Below are 1,419 nucleotides of genomic sequence, written 5' to 3' on the forward strand. Positions count from 1 at the left end.
TCTGAAAGGGGTGACCTGGGTGGTAAAGTCATGGAAAGCACCCATAAACCATCAACCTCTGAAGGAAACCACCCCTGCAGTGGGCAGGTGACGAGTCCCATGGTTGCCCCTTGCTTGTGAGGGTGGCCCTTTATCGTGTCTCTGCCCACTGCCTGCGGAGCACTAAGTGATCAAATGTCCCAGCCTTCTCCACTGAGTCCTCCAAGTCCTCCCCTTGGGATCCAAAAACAGTGGGCTTGGGGCTTTGGCAGCCCTGGGGTTCAACAGGTCAAACACAGGACTTGGTGTGTGCTAAGCAGGCACTCTGCCACTGACGACGGCCCCAGCCTTTTATGCTTTACTTTGAGAACTGGTCTTCCTAAGTGCCCAGGCAGTCCTCCTGCTTTATCCCCCTGACTAGCTGGGATCACCGGTATGGGCCACCAACCCCAGTGAAATCACAGTTTTGAATTCAAGAGCAAACAGAGTAGTTGACAGGTGATGGCAAACAGAGGAAGTAAGGCAGAGTCACATGGTCAGGACTCAAATAAGGCAGATGTTTGAGTCTCTGTCCCCCCGCCCCAACACAGATCAATTATACCTTAGTGGAATTCCAAGAACATTGGAAGGAAATAACTTGAATATTATCAATCAAAATGCATTCTAATCTCAGTTAGAATGGTCTCCATTGATCCTGGTTCTTTGCAAATAACTTACAGACTCTGCTGAGCTGCCTGGCCGTCCCAGCCCAGGTGCACGTACCTGTGTGCAGCCTGCAGCCCGTAGTTGGCATGGTTGAACCTTGCGTTCAGTTTCTTCTCTGCCCACCTGTTGATGAGGAATGAGGGCAGTAGTTTTTGGAGTGTCCTATTGTACCGGGTGAAGAGGGCGGTGTCCATGGGGTTGCCGTCATCCCACACCCGGTTCCAAATCCACGCGCCTCGTCTCGTGCTGAGGAAAACCTGCGAGAGAGGAGAAGCCGCCCAGTAACAAGTCTGTCTTCTCACCTTGATGTCAGAATGAGTGTAAAATGCCAACCTGCTCAGCAACACGACTGATCTCGCCAGCCACATCTGCTCCAGAGTTCCCGATGCCAATCACAACCACTCTCTTCCCGGCAAAAGTGTCTGGCTGCTTGTACTCCCAGCTGTGCAGATACCTGCCCCGGAACTTCTGGATGCCTGGGAGGAGAGGAGCAACCCACGTCAGCAGCACAGACGGGAACGGGGTCTGGCACAGTGTGCCTCCAAGCTGAGGCTGTGTCTCTTCCACCCGCTTTGCTGCTGTGGGTCAGGCACTGCCGAAATGACAGAACCAGGCTGTGCAAGGAACAAAAGGTTCAGAGGCAGTGTGGATCTCAGGGCTGTGTGTGCGCTGGGCGCAGGGAGGAAGGCGGGGCCATCGCCAGAGCCTTATCAGGCACCTGGCCAGGGCTTCAGG

At 54.1% G+C, this 1,419-nt stretch overlaps 1 protein-coding gene across 1 annotated transcript; it reads right to left on the reverse strand.

Moving 5' to 3' along the window:
• Positions 1-741: 741 nt before the first annotated feature.
• LOC125618631 (flavin-containing monooxygenase 5-like) lies at positions 742-1,262 on the reverse strand (the record flags this gene model as incomplete). Its single annotated transcript, XM_048809799.1, has 2 exons — positions 742-941; positions 1,018-1,262. Coding segments are annotated over 2 exons (445 nt in total), but the record flags the coding sequence as incomplete, so codon positions are not given.
• Positions 1,263-1,419: the final 157 nt, after the last annotated feature.

Source organism: Marmota marmota, unplaced genomic scaffold, assembly GCF_001458135.2.
Source record: "Marmota marmota marmota unplaced genomic scaffold, marMar, whole genome shotgun sequence".
NCBI lineage: Eukaryota > Metazoa > Chordata > Mammalia > Rodentia > Sciuridae > Marmota > Marmota marmota.